The sequence below is a fragment of the Diabrotica virgifera genome, chromosome 9 (assembly GCF_917563875.1).
Source record: "Diabrotica virgifera virgifera chromosome 9, PGI_DIABVI_V3a".
Classification (NCBI taxonomy): Eukaryota; Metazoa; Arthropoda; class Insecta; order Coleoptera; family Chrysomelidae; genus Diabrotica; species Diabrotica virgifera.
The window spans coordinates 152,581,662-152,601,139 of NC_065451.1; the positions used below are offsets into that span (position 1 = coordinate 152,581,662).

Here is a 19,478-nt window from a genome sequence, read left to right on the forward strand (position 1 = left end):
TTTTTTGGAGGGATTAAGTATAATATTACACGCAATAAGAAGAAATAAAAATATTTTTTTATTGACCATTTATTTATTCACAAAGGAATTAACTTATTAAACACAACACTAAAATTAACAACCAAAGTGATAAAAAACAAACTTAATGAAGTTATAACATTAGCAGAGGAACAAAAAGGTTTTAAGTCAGCAAGATTATTCACCAATGGTATATTTATACTGAGGCAAGTTAAAGAGAAATCATTAGAATACAACAAACCAGCATATTTTGTTCTGAAGCTATTTTCTTGTGGCATTTTTATGATTAACTATTAATATGGTAAATAAGCCACAATTAAATTGAAAAAATAATTTTATTAACGTTTCGACGCTCAAATCGGGTGTTATTAGATGTTAAGGCTGCGTCCCACCACCAAATAATTTGAGCAAACTCCGGAAGTACGTCAAAGTGACGTCACAATTGCAGTTTTTTTGAAATTCTAAAAATCTGTGCTCTCAATATCAGTCTAGTTTGATCAATTTTTTGTATTGAGTTGTCTAACTTCTTTGTTCTTTACTTAAAATTAAAATTTTTCATTATTATCCACAATGAACACTCAGGATGTGACGTCACTAACTGTCACTTTCAGTTTGCTCAAACCAGTTTGATCAAATTATTTGATGGTGGGACGCGGCCTTTACTTAGCAACAACATTTTTGTTTAATTTAGTAGTATTTTGTATTTTGGCGACACCCGATTTGGGCGTCGAAACGTTAATAAAACAGACGATATTTATTTAGTGCACCTTAAGAAGGCATTTGACAGGGTAAAATTAAAGGGTGTTGTCCATTTGTTATACTCAAGAGAGGTACCTCTAGAAATAATGAAAATGTTCGAAGACATATACCTACCATAACCATACAATAAAAGTAATAGTAAAGTAAAAGATGGACTAACTGACCCAATTGAAGCTGGCAATAGAATAAGACGGGGGGATTCCCTGAGTTCTTTAATGCTCAACCTGATCATGGATGAAATAATAAAAAAAAATAAGAACTAAAAAAAGATACCCACTAGGAGAAAAACAATTTAAAATAATCTGCTATGCAGATGATGCAAAACTGATCTCTCAAAGTAAAGATGATTGCAAGTCACCTGCTGCAGGTGGTAGAAAAAGTGATTCTCAAACCACAATTTGGATTCCCAGATATCCAAACTATAATTGACAGCAAGTCAAAAAAAATTTTCTTGTTATGCTAGGTACCTTTTTTAGAAAGAAAAAAAAATTTCTCAAGAAGAAACTGAGCAAACATATACTACAGCTAGAGTCAGGATGCACGTGGAAAGAATAATGCAACAGCTGATGACTTAATATTCACGGATGTGAATCTTGAACCCTGATACAATCGGAAAGAAGAAAGATAGATGCCACTGAAATGTTCTATTGGAGACGAATGTTATAATAATTCAATTAATATGTTCAATGTTAATAATTAAATTTTAAAAAAGCTAAACGTTAGCCAACGACTCTCCAATAAAGTTCATCTTCAATAATTAACATACTTTGGACATGTTATGAGAGCAAACACAGAAAATATGGAAAGACTCATTATATAAGGTGGAAGGCCGAAGACCATGGGGAAGATCCCCAACAAGATGGATCGATCAAATTACAGGAATATAAAAGCGAACTATACATGAGTTAAAAGAAATGACCAGAGACAGAGATCTTTGAAGACGGAGAATACATGACATCATGTTGACCTCTAAACTCCCACCGGGGTCCGGATTGAAGAGAGATACTTCTAGCTATTGAAAGTTCAAAACAGAAGTGGAATATCAAGTGAATAGAGCACACAGAGTCACAGTTTGCCTGAATGATACAATATGGAGAAATAAAATATCGGAAAAGAAATGAAAGGAAGAATTTACAAAACAGTCATCAGACCAATAATGACAGACAGCAGAAACACAACCTGACACAGAAAGAACAAAAATATTGCTAAAAATAGCAGAGATGAAAACCCTTCAATAATTGAATGGGTCCGCAAAATAACGTTGTAAGCGCCACATCACTCGTTTTTAAGAAATCGAAAAAGAAATTTTAAAATTATAACAAAGGCAAACTTAAACATTTTAAGAGTTAGCAATAAAGTTTGTAAATACAAATTATAAACTGTATTACTCACCCTTAAAATGTTTAAACTCAGCAGTATCACAATGTCTTAACTGTTTCTTCGACTTCTAAAAAACGAACAATGTAGCGCTTACAACGTTATTCAGCGGACCCATTCAATTATTGTTTTCACTTTTTTCAGCAAATATTGGAGGCTGTAGATTAACTAATACACAGCATATATGTATTATGTCATCGACGTTGTCAAACAAATATTCAGGTATTTTATTTAAAATATTATAAGTCTTCAGCCTTTGCATTATTCTTTCCACGTGTATCCTGACTCTAGCTATAGTATATGTTTGCTCAGTTTCCTCTTGAGAAAATTCTTTTTTTCTTTCTAAAAAAGGTGGCATAACAAGAAGAATTTTTTTGCCTTGACTGTCAATCACAGTTTGGATATCTGGGAATCCTTTGTCAGCCAATACTACATCCTCTTCTTCTAATAGATCAATTAAACCTGATTCAATTGTGATTTGAGAATCACTTTTTCTACCACCTGCTGCAGGTGACTTGAAACAGATGAAGCCACTGGGAGTAATACCAATTAACACTTTGAGAGTAAATCCTTTTTTATAATTAGAATAACAATACACGCGATGATCTACTGCAGAAGGCACATCAATTTTAAATTCAGTACAATCAATAATGACACGAGTATTGCTATAGTTTGGTTTGAAGCAATCTGGCATTGTTGCTCGGACACTTAATTTATCTGGCCAAAATACTAATGTTGCAGTTGCTTCAGCTAGATTATCTAAAGTTGAATAAAATATTCTTGATACTGTTGTTCGATAAATAGAAAACATTGAGCTTATTGCTGCAAATGTTAAGGCAGTTTTTATTTTTAACAGAAAAATGAATAGCCTAATTTTTTTGGATACCTGAATATTTTTTTTAACGTTCATTTTATTTAATAAATAGTTAAAAGTATCAAAAGATACACCAGAGAGACCTGTTAATTGTTCATCATTCGTAACAACCCCTTCGAAACGAAGTTCGTCACCATTAAATTCATTGTATGGAAAATCAGATCCAACTGCTGTATTCACAAGAACTTTTGATGGTGTACCACATTTTTTATGAATTTTTTTTTGGTATTTATTGTTAAATCACTTTGTGGTATATTAATTTCAGTTTGAGTTTCTGCTTCACAACAATTAGGTCCAAAAATGAATCTATTACAACACAGAATTTTTTCAACACTATCACAACTAACAAAAATATCAACTTGACATGCTTGATCACTTTTATTGCCACAGGTACCAGCCACTGACTCCTCTTGTACCATATCACACTCATTTTCACTCATTGAATTGGCTGTTATTTCTGACTCCAAATTCTTCAGGTGCTGTTCATCCTCACAACTGATAGGCTTATTATCTACAATTAGTGGTGAACGTTTTTGTAGACAAGGCTTTTTGAAATGATCATGTCTATTTAGAGATGCATTTTGAATGAATTTTGGTGAAAATATTGTTGGTACATAATTAGCACCGAGTGTATTTATTCCTTTTTTATTTCCAATAAAGTGGGCACTGCAGATTAGGTGAGAAGATGTAGGATTCCAATTGCTGTCATATCCACTGCAAGATAAAATTAATTAAATTCACTTTAATAATTGCATATCATATCAATTTGTGGAGAAACATTAAGGTCTGATTTCATAATGACCACCTAAAGTACACTTTAAGTAGGGTTTATTTATTTTAGACTAAAAGTGCATAACTGTATCTTTTGTCAATCCCAACCTTTCCAAGAAACAAATAATAAATCATCATAATATTGGTCCCAGTAATTAGTTATACATAATAGGTTTGTTCTAGCATGTAATTTTGTATGGTTTGACACCAGATTATTGTACTGCTTTACTGCCTATGTTCAATCCACAAACTGTTTTTTGCTAGAACGCTTTTTGGCTTTTTTCTCTCGGAGTAAATACGGAGTAAATATTTTAATTTTGAGGTTAGATTAGATATACAATTTTCATACAAGTACACATCTAAATTTTCAAGACTATTAATATTGAAAATGAAAGTTATACACGTAAATAATGGTAAGTAATATAGTCGAAACATGTGTATTACTTTCATTTAAAATTTATAAACCTCAAACAATTAATTCCACCCACAAAATCTTTGACTTTAAACGCCATCAATAAAATGCGCATGCTTCTGATTTGATTCTGATAGTTTCAAACATTCTGATGCTAGAACAAACGTAATAAGTAACTGAATAAATACGTAATATTCAGCATTTTTTTTTTAATTTCAAGAAACTAAAATTTAAACAATGAAATTGATTTTGAGTTTAAAGTGAACTTTAAACGTTCTTTAAGAGAGGTTTATGGTATAATTTATGGTATAATAAAACTGAAATTTACACTTAAAAGTGAACTTTTATTTAATATTCACTTCAAATTGATTATAAAATCGGGCGCAAAAATGCATAATTTAGGATTAATGAATAATAGTACTTACTTTTGTTTTATTATGATGGAAATCCACTTTTCTCTTTGTATTAATTTGTGCTCAATAGTTGGAAATGAATAGAACTTAACCTGACAATTTTTTGTTGTATTTTTACATTTTTTAACACAGCATTTGCGAAATCCCATTTTCTTCAATTACAGTAGTTATATGAAATATGTCAATATGACAATTTCAATTGACAATATGGATTATTTGCGAAGAAAAATGCAAATTTTCTCCGCTGCTCGCGCACGTGCGTTTCGCGTATCCCCTCCAAGTACTTGCACACCGCGAATAGTATTTTTACCATAGAGTTATATATTAGCATAGAGAGAGTGTCATTCAGAGCGAAGTGACGACACCATCTTTTTTATTTGGATTAGTGCTGTCTCACTCTTACGCATAGTAAAGCTGCTACAGTTGTCCTTCTCTTCCGTGCCTATCTTCACACTAAATGTCATCATAGATTTTCAATACAATGTGTTAGAAAGAGATGCAGCAAACCAGTCCATAAGATCTTGTCGTCAGGAAGCGCAGAAGTTAGGCTCCCTCTATGTTAATATATACCTCTATGATTTTTACTACAAAAGCGATATTACGTAGGTCAAAATTTTTGACGTAAGAGAACTGTCAAAACATTAGAATGTGACTTTTCATTATTGCCATGTTTATTATAAACATGGCAATCATGAAAAGTCACATTCTAATGTTTTGACAGTTCTCTTACGTCAAAAATTTTGACCTACGTAATATCGCTTTTGTAGTAAAAATACTATACCATCAAAATTTCTATCAATATTCACCTAATATATTGTTTTTTTACTCTGTTTTGTTTTATTCGAATATTTCTTTCAATTCTAAATAATTTTAATTCAAAATCAAAATAATTTGGTTAAATTCAGAACCGTCAAAAGTTTAATCTGTTTAGTTAGTTGATCTTCGCACATGATGAGATGACACATGGTCTCCGTGGGTAAAAGTTTAAGGTGAATGAATATCAATACTAACTGCGCTGATAAGCGGGTTCGAACACTAATGGAAACTTTTATTTTTTTTTTTTTGAAGTTATACTTCTTTACGATCGGGGGTGAAATTTTATAATTCCCTGGCGCATGCGCAGACACAGGGACAGGGACAGAGGCGTTGCTAATCTTTCAAATTATGTATGTATCAGCGCAAATAAGTCATTAAAAGAATATATTAGTGTTATTAATCTTCTTCTTCCTTCCTTCTTTTATGTAGGCTTTAAAGCCTGTTTCTTCTTCAATATTAGCCTCCTAAATTGTTTAAGTTATCGCACCATCTTTTTCTTGGTCTGCCAATACTTATTCGTCCATTTGGTGACTTATCTCGTGCTATTCATACTATCCTATCCTCTGCCATTCCACTAACGTGTTCGTTCCACTCCTGTTTCCGTTTTGTCACCCATCCATTTATGTCTTCCACATTGCATGATCTTCTTATGTTTTCGTTTCTCTCCCTATCCAACAGACTTTTCCCTGATATTCGTCGGAGTATTTTCATATCTGTTGTTTCTAGTAGTCGTCTCGTTTTAGATGTTCAAGTCTTGTCTCCGCCGTGTATGTCAATATAGGTCTAATTGCTGCTTTATAGATTCTTAGTCAATGTTCTTAGTGTTGTTCTGAAGCTATTTCCTTGTGGCATTTTTATGATTAATTATTTATATGGGAAATAAGCCACAATTAAAATGAAAAAAATAATTTTATTGACGTTTCGACGCCCAAATCGGGTGCCGTTGTCAAAATACAAAATACTACTAATGGAAACAAAAATGTTGTTGCTTAGTAAAAAAATTCTTCTAATAATTTATTTAATTTGACTCATTTATATCGGCAATTCAGATACATATGATACATTTTAAAGTAGAAGACTTTAAAATGATATTGCCAATATTTATGAGTTGCGTTCCTGGGACGACTTTACTGAAAGATAGTTCATTCGATTACATGAAATCAACCCCAACTCAAGAATATCCGTCACAAAAAAATCATAGCATGTGAACTGTCTTTAAAAAGACAACCACATGCAACAGTGACATTAAAATTTTTTTCATTTTAATTGTGGCTTATTTCCCATATAAATAATTAATGTTCTTAGTATAGTGTTCTTTAATTTTTGTGTCTTTAGATTTGTCTTCCTTGGGTGTAAGATAATAAAATATCTATTTTTATACTTCACTTTAATCTATTTGTCACCGTGATGTGTAATTATATCCGACACGTCAATAGCACAGGGCTTCATAGCTCGGTTGGTATAGCATTGGACCAGAGATCGAGAGATCGCGGGTTCAAATCCCGGATGATTCATATTCATATTCATTTTTTTTTGGTATTGTTAACTTTTGGTTAATTTTTGGTGATTATTATTAATTTTTGGTATTGTAACTGTTAAGTATATTTATTTCGTTGAAATTATAAAATATAATAGAAGTATAACTTCTTACGTGCGTACAAAGTACACACACATTCTTTTTATTATATTTTGACAGCAAAAGTTGATAAATTATTCATTATAAGTAAAAAATGTTCTATACATTTTTTTGATAAAATTAATAGTTTTCGATTTATTCGCTATAGAAAGTGTTAGTTTTATATATTTTAAAAATCAATGTTTATGATATACTTATTTACGATTCACTCAATTTTTGCTGTGTAGAAAAATTTTTTTCAAACCAAGTTCTTGGGAATTAAATAACCTACAATTTCATATTTAAACATTTTTTCGTATCTCTGATGCTAATCTTTCTATTCTGAAGAAAATGGCATTTTTTACCAAACTACAAAAATATTCGCTTTTGACTCCATTTTTTTAAAAACTAATCATCCTAAGCCGGTCAAACTTCTAGAACCTATTATTAATACATAAATAAAGAAGACCAAAGAAGGCCAATGACTAATTTTAATTAGGGTGGTGATTAGGAGGTTGCTTCCGATCACTTCTTCGCTGAAAAAATAGGGACTGACATTCTTTTCATTATGTCACTTAATTTTTAAGCCAGAGACATTTTTTAATTTCTGGAGATAGACATTTTTCAATACTTTAAATTAGATTCAACAAGTTATCCTCGAAAAATGCATAGTTTTCCCGTATTTTGACTTTGAAACTACAATATTTAGCATTTGACGAAGAAGAGCTAACATATAATAAAGTATAGCTCGCAGTGGCGGCTCGTGGCCCTGGAGACAGGGTCGGCAAGGTTTTTTTGTCTCCTCATATAGGTATACCATCAAACTAAAAGGCTTAAATCATCATAGGAGATTTTGTTGTTTTTTGTTTTTTTTTATTTGATGTACTTGAATGGTGTTTCGACAATACGTGTTGATTCTTTTGAGACAAGATAAATCCCGTTTAGTTGAGGCAGAAATTGGTGTAATAAGAAAATTGATGAACAGTTTGTTGTAATGAATTGCAGTACTTACTACATAGAATTATACATAAATATTTGGTAACTTATCCCACTTTCTGAGAATATTTGGATAGGCATAATTTTTAAGTAGGTACCTAACTTGTAATAATAAATATCTTGGAAATTCTTTGGCGAAGGTAACTTTTAAATTTTGAATCGTAAAAGAGGTCAAAAATTTGCAAATCTTCAAAATTCGAAAAACGAGTATCTATTTGCATATAATAGTAGGTATCCAAAATTTCAAGATATACCTACTCGTTTTTCGAGATATGTATCATGTCGGTGTCTTTTTTGGAATGGTTCGGAAATATCAAGCGAATCCAAAACGTCACTGCGTATATATTGGAAACTACTATCATTACGAAAATCTCTGAGATTTTGCACCAGCTTTCGTATTCTATTTTTGGAATTAATAATGTCAGTTGACTTATTTTGAACAACAATGAATATCTTGGACCAACTCTCTCTTAAAAATATTTAAAAGAATATTAAAAGAGTAATTATTTAAAGTTCTCAAACCGATTGCTTCACGGATCTAGGTATCGCCACTTTCAAAATCGTCGCCTTCGATAATAAAATCAAAAACTTCCAAAAGCTGTTCACGAAAATCTGCTACAGATACTAAAACTACCAGAGATAATCTGCTTAGATAAAACTAACCGAGATTTAAAATTTCATCGCGTCTGACAAACTGTTCGCTTTTTTTTTTTCGAAACAAATTTGTTCTAAAGCAGTAATCCGTTTAGGTGAGCTAAACTGACAAGAAAAGACGATATTCTTTATTTTTTTACACGTATTATGCAAAAAAACTAAATTTATTATATGTGCATAATAGTGAGTAAATAAAGCTTGTGATGCAATAGTTTTAACTTTTACCTGGAGACCATTTAATTCACCACACAGCACAGCAACGCCGTCATAAGATTGCCCCAGTTTGCCCTACCAATTTATTTTTGATATCAAAAATTTTAATCTGTTCTTTAAAACACCAAAAATATATTCTGCCTTATTGCTTTTACTCACGTCTCTAAAACCTAAAAACCTCTCATAAATATTACCATGTAACGCGTATCGAAAAACAATAATTGATAATTGTGAATGACATGATAATCAGAAGTTTCATCTACTTCCAGCGAAAAGCAAATGGTTTTCTAAATCTCAGATTCAATAACGTTATTCAAAATGTAACTATTTGATTATATGTATTAGTTCATTCTGTATTACGAATACACTTCGAATCAGAAAGTAAATATTTCTAAAACAATTTTAATTCTCTTTAATATTTTTGATTTTTAACAAATGCTTCGATCCACCATGTCCACTAAATGATAATTCCTGACAACTTAAAAAAATTACAATATCAATTAAACGACGTAAAACGGCGTGAATATTTTTGACAATTTCTGCCGATGCTTCCAAATGAAACACCGACCGGCAGATTTAAATGTGCCGTACCTGGCCGCTTAATGCCTACGGAGAAAATGTATGTTCGCTTGATCATCCACTTGTTATTTCGTTGAGTTTTACGTGTAAATCGTCAAGCTACGGATGAGTTGGGCACGGCTAGCCGAAAAGTCAGATGAATGGCTCGGATAATTCATTTTTTGAGAAGTCTGTTATGCGCAGGGATCACTTAACGCTCGGATTGATCAAATTCTGTTAAAAACCATGAATAAGATTTAATCTGTATTATCTGACAGATTTTTTTTTACTTCACAGATACAAATATTAAAAAAATCTATATCTATACATGTGTGGGTCGGCACTGCCGACCCTGACCGGCCGCCAGTGATAGCTCGATTACTATTGGTCTTAAAGAAAATTAAAAAAAAACGGTTTTGTTTATTTTTTTAAAAGGTACATTTTTGTTAAGTAAGTTTGTTTTGATAAAACGAAAACTTTTGGAGTTATTAGCAGAAAACTTATTAAAAACATTGATTTTTTCGATATAAAACTAACACTTTCGATAGCGAACAAATCGAAAATTATTTTATCAAAAAAATGTATAGAACGTTTTTTGCTTAGAATGAATGTTTTTACCAACTTTTGCGGTCAAAATATAATAACAAATTTCCACCCCCGACATGGAGTGGCAACAACCCCCATCGTAAAAGCGCCTTTCGGCATCATATAGATTTTGATCCTTGGACTATCCACTAGTTATTCTAAAATTTTCGAGCAAATCGATCCATTCTGTAAAAATTGCGAGATTTTGTCCTATTTTAAGCTTCATTTCTTGGACTAATAGTTTTAACCATACAGTGTCCCGGTAGCACTTGGTACAAAACTATTCTTTAAAATTTCTAGGCCTCTTATCTTTCTAGACCTGCTGATTGCACCTCCAAATCATAGATCCTTTGGGAACTTTCACAGTTCTTTGAGGCGATTCTTATGGACTGCTTCACCTTTACTTCTGATAACCCGTTTTCAAAAGGCACCTACTTACATAAACATCAAATTTCGAGTCATAACTGAATATGACTCATTACAAGTCATTAATGGTACATGAAATCTTTGATCTTGCCCAATTGAAGCGGTTTGTTTTTTGCTTTTCTGTTGGCAGAGATTTTTCTGTTGCATAATACATTACAAATAATGAGTAGAGTAAATTTTTATTTGTATAAACTTTTAAACGTCACATTATTAATCACATATTAAAACAAGCTGAAAATGCGAGCATTAGCATAACGAAAACTTTGTTTATTTATGTATTTAAATTCATAATACGGAAAATTGCTAATATGAAAAGTTGTTTAGAAATAAAAACTATGTTTTAATGTGCAATTAGGTATATCCTTCTAATTGCAATAATGTAAAATTTAAAGCTACTTTGCTCTAGAGCGAAATTCATATTTTTGACATACCTTGTATAAGATTGATAAAGTTTGATATATTGTTACGGATAGGGGGAATAAGCTAGGCAAAAGTCTGGGTCTCTAGCTTATTCCATACAAGGAGCTACTCAATTCACCCCCGGCCTATCCGTATCCTCGTCCATTTCCAAGTTATGGGCGGCTTCGCAGTTCATCTGCTTCGCCTCAGCCCTCCAGGGCTAAGGCAACGGTTAAATGCACCGGGCCTTGACAAAGGCGAGTGCAAAGGGGGACACTGAGCTCTGACAAGAACTCAGCGCCGTCTCTTACATTAATAAGGCATTAAGAGGCAAAAACCTAAAAGTATAAAAACTGCTGCTACTCTGCATGTGGCTGGTTCTGAAAAGAACCAAGCCAAAGCAATTTCTTACATTATAAAGTGAACCCTAAAAAGAGAAAACACTATACTACTGGAACTCAGGATAAAAGTAAAACCACTTCTTTAGGTAGAGTGACCCCAGACCACAGAGTCAGGGTAGGTAGGTGCAGCGCCCCAGGCTGACGGGCAAGCCCGTACAGACCGGAGGACAACTGCGGACTGAGATGTCGAGGATGGTGGTTCAATGTATAGATTTGCGTGTAAAGATTTATAATGCTTTCTAGAAATGCTAACATTGAGTGTCCCCGTTTAGGGGACAATTTGGTTTTAAAATATGCAAATTATTTTTAATTTCAAATATACAAAATACCATTTGGGAAAAAATAAGACATGACAACGTATTTTTATTTATTTATTTAATACCAGCAAAACCACTTTGTATATACTTTTTTACAAATCGTATCTTTACAAATGAAATTATTAATAGTTATCTTCCAAATTGAGTTCCAAATACTTCTACAAAAGGGTATTATCTCAAATGATTGAAACATGTGTGCATCTCTACTTGTTGAAGGACTTTCAACTAAAACAAAAAATTAATATAATTGATTTGATAATAACCATATTCATTTCACGTAAAATAATTTTTATTAATTATATATTTCAGTAGGGGTTACTTACTTGGTGTTACATTCGTTTGCTTCCCTACACCACTAACTGTGTTACTTGTTCTCTAATAACAAATATTTGTTGAACTCACCATGCAAATGTAAGCTAGGAATTTGATCTTCCTAGGGATCTTCAAATCACATTCGTTTTGTTTCAAAAACTGTATTTGAATCCATTTTATCTAAATCAGGATTTTTTATCATTGCTAACAATCAGATAAACATTTACTGACATAAAGATAAAGTCATACTGACAATGATGACAATAGGGAGTTTTTGTGCACACAAATACGTAAACGTAACGCATCTTTTTGACATATACGCTTGCGCATTAATGGTTGAACTCCCGTATCGCGATACGTATTACCTAAGGTTACGGGCTGGTACGTTAGGTTCATACGCATCCCTATCGAGCCGAAAGTCACCGAATGCACACGAGGATCTTGCCCGATTACCTACCAAATGAACATTTCATCAGCGTACTACCCGTTTATAAACATTTTAAGGTTATATTGGTTATTGGTTTAGTCTATTTGAGTAAAATTATTCTGTGTTTGTAATTGGAAATTGGAACTTCATAATAGATTTAAAATTTTATTGTTTTTAAGTTGTCTATTAATAAAGCAAAACAAATAAATCTTGTATTAATTTAAGAAATACAGTGATCACCACAATTAATAACTAGATAAACAAATGACCTAGTTTCAGTAAAATTTTCAAATAAATATTACCACACTATTTACATTATACCTACTGGAATTCTGATGTAGGTATACAATAATTTACAACTAAAAAGTAGGTATAAACAAAAATAAAAAAATTTTAACCTAAGGAAAAATAATATTTTTATATTTAAATAGAAGCAATTAAAACCATACAATTTCATCATTCATTTATCTTTTTTTACATTTGTATATTAATTGTATATTGTGTGAACATTGTTTTATTTTTTTAAATGTCAACGGAATTTAAAAATGACTTTACGATTTGCTTTACGTTACGTTAAGGCAGTTACAAAAACTACCTATTTTAACATTCATCCTCTACGACACGTTAGTTGCTTTACGTATACGGAGATGCGTACGTTACATAGCAACAAAAACTCCCTAATGACAATTGACAAATTATAATGATACTCAGACTCAGTGATATAGAAGAAATCTTCACTCCAGGTGCATGGCGACATCTCAAAAAACGTATCATTACTAAAAATGACATTTAGTTTAGGATGACCTTGAGATACCTGCGTGAAACATCTAAAGAGAGTTGAGTGATCTGTGATCTTAGGTTTTAGACCATGAAGAGCTTTTTATGAAGAATAACTTTTCTTCACCAAATTAATAATAAAAGAGTTATAATGATGAAAATGGTTTAAAGTATCAATAATTTGAGAAAAAATTTTAAATATTTTTTTTTTTTTTCATTAAAAGGATGTAATTGCATATTATATTACAACATAATTTTAATTTCAAACAATTTTTTATAGTAACAATTTTCAATAATGTGAGAAATAAAGGTACTTTATTCTTAAGCGAAATTCATGTTTTTTAACATACCCCGTACAATATAGATAACATTTTATATCTAATTCTTGAATCTTAGGTCTTAGATCATGCAGAGCTTGTTATGAAGAATAACTCTTTTTTTTTTCATAAAATTAAACATAAAAAAGTTCCCATAATAAATATTATTTGTCCAACTAAGTAGACATGCTGTACGTATATAATAACATAAATAAAACATATTGGATAGACAGCTTAAATTAAAAAAATAGTAAGCTGCCATTTAACATTACCTACATCACATTAATAAATAATAGCTATTTGTATAACAAGGGAGGAAAGGGCTACTTTTCCTCCCGAGAATGAAGTTTCCAGTAATCATTCAAGGGAGGAAAAGGCACTTTAATATATTCAGAATTTTGCATGCGGTTGTCTTTTTAAAGACAGATCACATGCTATGATTTTTGTGTCGGATATTCTTGAGTTTGGGTTGATTTCATGTAATCGAATGAACTATCTTTCAGTAAAGTCGTCCCAGGAACGCAACTCATAAATATTGGCAATATCGTTTTAAACTGTTCTACTGTAAAATATATAATATAATGACTGAATTGCCGATATAAATGAGTCAGATTAAATTAAATTATTAGAAGAATTTTTTACTTAGCAACAATATTTTTGTTTAATTTATTAATACATATTTTGTATTTTGACAACGGCGTCTGATGTGGTCGTCGAAACGTTAATAAAATCATTTTTTTAGTTAAATTGTGGCGTATTTCCCATTTAGAATAGTTGATTCTGTTGTTTGTTCCTACTTGTCTTTGTTTCGTGACAAAGTTAAAGCTTTTTAGCATATTAACATCATATTATGTACACAAATTGACAGTTGCCAGAGATGAAAAAAAGCTTATTAGTATATTATGCAACGAGCATTTAATGATGGTCCTTATGAAGCGAGTATGAGGGTTACGAAACGAGCCGTATGCGGCGAGTTACGTATAGAGTACGAGCTTCATAATGATAACACTGGTAAACACACAGTTTGCTGCCGGAAATTTTTTTACTGTTTCTAGGTAATTTGGGTCTGCTGAATCCAAAAATGCCACCAGATTTGTTCCATCAGATCGTTTTCGGAAAATACGACAACAGATCACATTTCTAACATATAGGGTAATTTAACGCAGCACCACCTACATATGTAGTGCTGCTACCCATGAAATAAACCAAATACGAATAAAAAGTAAAATATTTATTGTACAATAATGTACTTACAAAAATCATCACACATATCTGCCAAAAAAACTTGAACTTTTCATCTAACCTAACCGGCAGCGTCGCAACAAAAATGTGTTATTCGGTGTCACCTAAAAACTTCCTTTTATATGATTTTCTTGCAAAGGCTTTAAAAGAACGGTCCCTTTGAAGACTTCAGCAGTAATCCGCTATCATGTGATAGCCCCATCTCCCTAATACCCCGCTTCCATCGTTTTGATATCTTGGTGAAGATTTTCTGGGAAACGGTCTAAGTGGCTGTGGAGGTAATGAATTTTAATACTCATATGACAACCGTGTTTGTTAAAATTGTTGAGCATTTATTCCACTCTAATGCCCAATTGGTATACTTCCATATTTGTTGCCATTATGTAGAAGGACTTCGTTTGGATCTGTCGATAAAAAGACGCCAGTGATCTGGTGTATACTCCAATACACCCATTTTTTTCTAACAGTCCTTTAAAAAACCATATCATCTTGCTGAGAAAAAAAGGCAAAATATCTTTTATCTCTATTACGGTAGTATGTAATTTTGGTGTCTGGGTGAAGAACATTATTTTCTTTTAGTCTGGAGGTAAGCAACTCGGAAGAATCCTTTGGAAGGTTCAAATTTCTGATAATATCGCTTAGCTCTTCCTGAGTAAAGCACTCAGGACGTGTTGAATCCCATTCAAAATCACTGTCGTCTTCCTCAAATATATTAGTCTGCAGTTCGTCAAATAACGTTTCGGCATTATCCTCTGGTAACATAGGTAGACTGCTAAATATTGGAATGGGTATCTGCTCAAGCTGATATGGAATTGGTCTTATTGCTGAATCCAGGTTAGGATATATTCACGTATGTCGATTGTTACGATTAATGCCCTTTATATTCACAAGACAGAAATAGCAATCGTCAAAATGATTTTTTGGTTCCCTCCATACCATCGGAAAACCAAATTTAAACATTTTCGTTGTCCTTTCGTCCACTGTCGCAAGTTTTCAATACAAGTTTTGCACACTACATGTGGAGCTCAGGATTTATCTTGATCTCCTACATGAACACCAAAATAGGCCCTTTTGTTCATTTGCCCGTTTGTCTTAGAATTTGTTAATTTTGTTTATATACATATTGCAATTATAGTTGTTGAATATACAGAAATGTAAGAATATTTAAGTATTTGATAAGTATGTTATATCTCGAAAACTAGAGCTGATACAAAGAAAAGGTTTGTATTTTTGGAATCAGCACAGATGAATTAACTAAAATCAGTTGATTTTTTTTCGGCAGCAAGACAAAAATTTTTTTTTGTTGGGCTGTGTAATTAAATGCAAGTTGTATACACTATTTTTTCTATGATCATTCACAACAAAAAATATATTCAAATTTATTAATTTTGTTACACAAATAAATTCAGTAGTTTGTCAGTTTGACGGTTTGTTTACATATTGATAACTGTCAAAGCGTATGTATTTGACTCGCCATTGGTCACTGCGCGTGTACCACCTTTATCGCGAATGCCATATCGCGATTCTATTGGTTAAATATCTGTATCTTAATGAAAATCTGTATCATAATGAAGTTCATTATGATACAGGTAGTGACATCATAATGTATGAGAATAGAAAAAATATACTTCATCTCAAACCCTTTCTTCAGTGCGTCATAGATTATCGAATTATCTTTAACGCATTACAGTTTTAAGCGACAGAAAAACGTACCTCTGTGATTATCATATATTGATCTTATAAAATTATGTGTTGCTTGACGGGTATTTGCATATTAAAACGGATTTATACTTATAGATGTATAATTGATTGGCGACGACAATACTCTAAATTCTAAATAGATAACCAATCAATGAGACGAGTAAGATAATTTGACACAAAAATAATCGATCATATGGTAAAATGACAATTGTAATTTCTAGGTTAGAAATTTGTCAACTACGTAAATATAAATATTTTATGTCATTGGTATATTCGGGCATTGTATAGTGAAATTTGGTATTATATTTATTTAATTTTACATTAAACTATTTTAAATATTAATATTCTGGCAAATATTTGCATAAATATTGATGTTTATATAAATATAAATGTTCTCACAACTGTCAGTGTCAGATTTAACTAAAATGTCATGTAATGATTTGCGACATTCTTAAAATCCTATGTGACGTCAATATTAATGACGCACGAAAAAAGTATTTGGGACGGAGTATATGATGATTATTTAGTGGAAGAATGAAATAGTACTTGTGTCTAACAGTTATCCATGAGACTTTTGTACCATATCCGGTCATTTCATTAAATTGTTTTAATATTCAATTCTTTGACAATTTTTATTTTTACGACAAATGCACAAGCAACCACTGACTGTGCTTGAGAATATATTTCAATATTAACACATTTATTTTTTAGTTTACATGATTTAGTAAATAAACTTGAAATATTACAGTATTCATTTTGTTTTATTCGTATTAATTTCTTTTACAGGTTCAATTGAAACTGGCTATGGCAGCTGTTGCTGAAATGGGCGAGGTTGAGGATATGCTTTCCAAAGATGAAGGTAACGTCACAACCATCAAATATTGACAAACATTCTGTAACTTATACATTTTCAGGTAACATTGTTACAAACGGTGATTTATCAAGTGATGTAGATATGGAAAACCAAGACATTGAAGACAACGTTAAAAAACCTACAGAGAATAGTTTAGATACCAAAGAGAAACCAGAAAGCGGAACGGAAGAAAGTAATGATGCGTCTGAAGAAGGTAACAATGCGTCTGAAGAAGGTAACGGTGCGTCTGAAGAAGGTATTATCGAGAATCACTCAGAATCGGAAAACCCCTTAGCAGAAGAAGAGACTCCACAAGAAGATAAACCATCAGAAAAGGAAACTCCAATGGAAGAAGATGAAGAAGAGGAAGAAGAAGACTCCTCTCCAGATGTAAAAAACTCAGAAGAACAAGAAACTAATGAGAGCCAATTAGAAGCAGCAATAGATGAGAGTAGCCAAGAAACAAAAGCCAGTGAGGATCAAACGGAAGACGACGATACCGAGTCAAAGACCATTGATGACGAAAATAGCAAACAAAGCGCAACAAGTTCGGAATTGTCAACGAAAAAGTTCGAAGAAGAGAAAGTCGTCGAGATTCATGAAATTGATTCAGACGAAGATGATGAGGTCAGTATATCTAAAATCAACAACGGTGATCCAATTGAACTGAATGATTCTGGGGGAGAGGATGGGGACGAAGGAGATGTAATGATTGTAGATACTGAAACTTCAAAAGCAAATGGTACAGCCACAGAAATCATAGATTTAGCGACGCCGGAAAAGAAGAAGAAGCCTGTAGAAGTTGTAGAAGAGCTCCCCAGGTAAATTTTTAATATATATGATAATTTAGATTAGCCTTACGATGCCTTCATTTTTAAAATCATTCAAGATGGTTTGTCTTAAGACAGGATCCCATGAAACGTGGCGCGGCACTCTTCACAAGTTTACGTCGGCAAAAAGAAATAGAAAATTCGGTCGGACCTTTCCTGTGGAGCGTGTCTCCTCGAGTATCGAGGGTATACCGCCAGTGTTGGCGGTAGAAATTTTAGTAAGTTGTTTAGTTCATGAAATAATAAAACTTCCAACACATCGTCGTTAGACCCCTCCATAGTAAAATTACCACGGTACTGGCCGTGCCAGCCCCTAGCTGAGTCGGAAGGGTTGGAGGGGTACGTACCTACTCTGTATCAACGTCTGACTACCTTTGAGCCGTGTTGGTTTACCGACAAACTATGGGAGAGCCCGCGCTGGCCGCAAATAAAGGGTTCGGTCCTAGTCAAAGGATCGTACATCTCAAATTTTGAGGGAAGGAACGCTATTTCACGTTGCGTTTATTCCCGTGTGTAGTTTTTATCTTTTTCTATTACATACTTTCTATTTCTCTTGGCGTGCCACGCCACATTCCATGGGATCCTGGCTTAAGGAAATAAGTTTTTACCGGGACATCGAATAACCCAGGTTAATAATATACAGAGTGAGTTTTATGTATGGAAACCCTCAATTATATCGGAAAATGCTTGCATGATTTCTATAGGTTTTGGTGGGTAAGGATTTTCTAATGCGGCCGATATTATAGGGCTAATTACATTGTTGTCAGATTTTCCGTTTTTCTGGAAATCTAATGATCTTTCTTATTTCAAATAGAACACCCTACATATTTTTTGCGTTTTGAAGTCCTTAGAAAATACTGATTATTTTTTTATGTTATATTCCCTTTACCTAAATACCATAATTTCGGAGTTATTGCTACATTTATTTAAAAAAAAATTTGAACACATTATAAGTTGGGGAACACATTGGGAACAAAAAAAGATTTTGTAATTTTCTCTAACATTAATCGTTTCCGACTTATAAACAATTTAAAGCTGAAAAAAATCGAATAATGACGATTTTCAAGGTTCAAAAACACAAATAAAAAAATTTATTTTTGAAACTGCCAAGTACCAAAATTCAAGTTCAAGCCTTATTTATCAGTTACCGATAAGTAATTTGAGCTTGTTTTATTTTAAAACATTGTTTTTAGTTATTAATGCAGCCCGATCGTCCGTTCCTCTCATATGCACTTCATTAACAATTAAAAAGCAATGTTTTAGAGAATAAAACGAGCCAAAAAGTCTTATGGCAGCTATTAGAAGAAGAGTTGAGCTTTGAATTTAGGTACTTCGTAATTTCAAAAATTATATATTTTACTTGTGTTTTTGAACCCTAAAAATCGTCATTATTCGATTTTTTTCAGTTTTAAATT

General features: G+C 32.3%; 2 protein-coding genes and 1 long non-coding RNA gene across 5 annotated transcripts in view; 1 reads left to right on the top strand and 2 right to left on the bottom strand.

Annotated features, from left to right (window-relative positions):
- The window catches only part of LOC126892355 (MOG interacting and ectopic P-granules protein 1), a 257,232-nt gene that overhangs the window by 129,051 nt on the left and 108,703 nt on the right, over positions 1-19,478 (top strand). For all 3 annotated transcript variants that reach the window (XM_050661874.1, XM_050661873.1, XM_050661875.1), the window contains 2 exons: positions 17,167-17,239; positions 17,295-18,054. In XM_050661874.1, coding sequence (XP_050517831.1) covers positions 17,185-17,239; positions 17,295-18,054 — 815 coding nt within the window. In that variant the 5' untranslated portion in view covers positions 17,167-17,184. The remainder of the gene's footprint in view (positions 1-17,166; positions 17,240-17,294; positions 18,055-19,478) is intronic.
- On the bottom strand, positions 2,273-2,965 carry LOC126891547 (uncharacterized). The gene has a single exon (XM_050660723.1). The coding sequence runs from the start codon at positions 2,963-2,965 to the stop codon at positions 2,273-2,275; it is 693 nt and encodes a 230-aa protein (XP_050516680.1).
- On the bottom strand, positions 11,645-12,141 carry LOC126892357 (uncharacterized). Its single transcript, XR_007700800.1, has 2 exons — positions 11,928-12,141; positions 11,645-11,829 (listed from the first exon to the last, which is right to left on the bottom strand). It is a non-coding gene; the product is annotated as an uncharacterized LOC126892357 (long non-coding RNA).